At 32.8% G+C, this 2,596-nt stretch overlaps 1 protein-coding gene across 1 annotated transcript in view; it reads right to left on the bottom strand.

Annotated features, from left to right (window-relative positions):
* Positions 1-2,596, bottom strand: part of LOC109394361 (multifunctional protein ADE2) — a 35,522-nt gene that overhangs the window by 14,748 nt on the left and 18,178 nt on the right. Inside the window, exons 8-10 of the mRNA XM_019664355.1 lie at positions 2,503-2,535; positions 1,177-1,364; positions 4-93 (exon numbers count right to left, since the gene is read on the bottom strand). Of these exons, the coding sequence (XP_019519900.1) occupies positions 4-93; positions 1,177-1,364; positions 2,503-2,535 (311 nt within the window). The remainder of the gene's footprint in view (positions 1-3; positions 94-1,176; positions 1,365-2,502; positions 2,536-2,596) is intronic.

The raw sequence follows: 2,596 nt of genomic DNA, 5'->3' as shown, positions 1-2,596 counted from the left end.
CACTTCAGTTTGGCCTATAACAAGTCCAGCAAAGCAAAATTTTGCAGCAATGATCTGTTCCTCAGACCACTGTGGATCATTATTGGCATCATCCTGAGAATAAAGTATAGAAGTACAATTAATTTAAATATAAGCTTTTTGAAGTTTTCAGATAAACTGAAATCCTTTTTTCCTTGAGCATGAATTACTCAGAAATATTCATTTTCTCTAAAGACTTAATTTTTATTTAAAATACCTTTTAATTCCAGCAATTATTTTTAATTTGTCTACTTTTAATAGCTACTTTAAAATTCAAAATATTTGGGTAACTTATTCTAGATCATGAAGTATTTGAATTTGTTCTATAGAAACTAATTTAAGCACAAGTTTATGATTTTTATTTTTCCTTTTCCTTTATCAGTCAACAGAAATGGTAAAAAGGCCAACACATTTTAGTCCACCTAATCTTCCAGGATGCAATTTTCATAATCTCGTGACCTTATTTTTGATAACCCTTTATAGAAGATTATATGTCTTTGGGGACATTATTTTATAATTCAAGAGACTTCATCTCAAGTAGAGATTAATGAAAAAATAAAATACTTTTATTGTAAGAAGTGTCTCAAATTTACATAAAATTTTTCTTTTACGGGTTCTTGATTTGTGTAATTAAAATCATAATACAAATGCTTTCAACTGTGCAGCTCAAATTAAAAACACAACACTGACATTGCTTCTGAAGTAGAACTATGCTGAACAGCATAAACTAAGATGGAAAGAGAAAGGCAGTTTCAATAGAGAAAACCAATACAAATTCATAACCACTGATTCCTACATCTGTTATTGTATGTTTTTGCTTATGAGACATTAGACTATAAAAAGATCCTTCATAATAGTCTTTATTTCAAAGTCTTCAACATTAAATTAAAAAATTTTTTGAACTGTTAACTTATTTCGTCTTCCTAGTAACTGCTAATTTTAATTTGTTCTTTTTGTTATCTTGGTCAAAAGATAAGTAGATTTACACAGATGTTTTCTTTTAAAAAGTTATCACTGCTAATGGAAGTGAATGTTATTGACATGTTTTTGAGTAACAAATGCAATATCAAAACCTTTAATAATGTTTAATTTTTTTGACTTGGTAATTATAAATTTGTAGTTATGTTATAGTAAGACACAGATGCATAAAATAATTACCTTGAAAAACATCTCCACTTTAGGTGGGTAAAACTTATATCCTTCCTTGACACCAGGATTTCTTTTGAGAAAAGAACCAGTTGCTATTCTTCTANTGATAACTGGGTACGCAGTGTTACCAGACATCACTGGTCCTAAACCATTGCTTCTGCCTGCCACTGCCACAAATACAGTAGGAATGCCATCCCCTAGGTAAATCACAAGTTTATAATTATGCTAAATAGTCAAAAGATATTTACAGATAGGTTAAAAAAAGCATCTTAAGTCCATAAGTTCCTTTATTAGTTTCCTAAAAAAGCATAAATAACACAATTATTATATACGTATTAAAAATATAAGGTTCACTCTGCCACTTATTGTATGTCACGTAATGAAGTAGCAAGAATAGGTTTGGCCACCTTTGAGATCTATGGTATAAAGGGGATACCCAGGTATCAGTGAGGGACTGGCTCAAAGGCCCCTTCTGCTGTTGCTGCTTAGGCTCATCAAGATGAAGAATGATAACACCACCCAAACCAGTGTCTGTCCTGGTGTCCTTCAACCAACAGGGTAACAGAGACGAAAGGTTTAGGGGTCTTTTTTGAAACAAGAGTTGAAGGCAAATTCAGTAATATAGTACCCAAATATTTAAAACCCGTCAATATAATTTCTAACATCTCAAACATTTCATTCTTTGATAAATTCATAAATCATTCCTTTACATTTTTCTGGAGAGAGTTCTGGCTTTAATTAGCTTATCAAAGGGGTCTGAGACGTTCCCCTCCCCATTAAAAACAACTTAATAACTATGCTCCTGTAGCAACTACCTTTGGAAGGGAAACTCAATAAACATTTTTTCCCGTTGAGAAACATTTGGTTGTGTCCAGGGCTCTATTGATTTTAGATCAATGCTATCCTATCAAGACATTTCTTTTGTACACTAAATTCTCAAATTATTCCTCAATTTCATGTTTGACTGCCTCCCAGAAAAGGCTGGTCATTAAAGGGACTTGAAGATCTGCTGCTTCAGCCTCAGGCCTCCCATAATTGACATGGGGCCTCGTTTCTGTTGAAACATATTAGAAACAGTGCTTGAGGGGCTTCTTGTTAGGTAAAGATTCATTCTAGTCTTTATTTTCCTTCCATGATTGAATTTTCAGGTCTTTCTCTCTGAACCATTCTTTTGTAAGTTTCTTAAACTCTTTGGAGGTGTGTATCATGAAAGCCTAGATTATCACATTTTTCCCCTGGAGATGTAGCAAAGCTCTTTTTCAGCATTATTAGTGTAAACAAAATTTTTTGGCAAAATCAGAACTTCCTGAAATACTCTAGTTATTCGATGTTTACCTTCATACTCAGCTTTAATCCTCAGAGTTTCATCTGGTCCTTTATGAGCAGATGTTACCCGAAGTTCACATGGAATGCCAAAGTTTCCACAAGC

Source organism: Hipposideros armiger, unplaced genomic scaffold (genome assembly GCF_001890085.2).
Source record: "Hipposideros armiger isolate ML-2016 unplaced genomic scaffold, ASM189008v1 scaffold_420, whole genome shotgun sequence".
Taxonomy (NCBI): domain Eukaryota; kingdom Metazoa; phylum Chordata; class Mammalia; order Chiroptera; family Hipposideridae; genus Hipposideros; species Hipposideros armiger.
The sequence above is the reverse complement of the archived record's forward strand: the minus strand, read 5'-3'. Positions and strand labels throughout refer to the sequence as shown.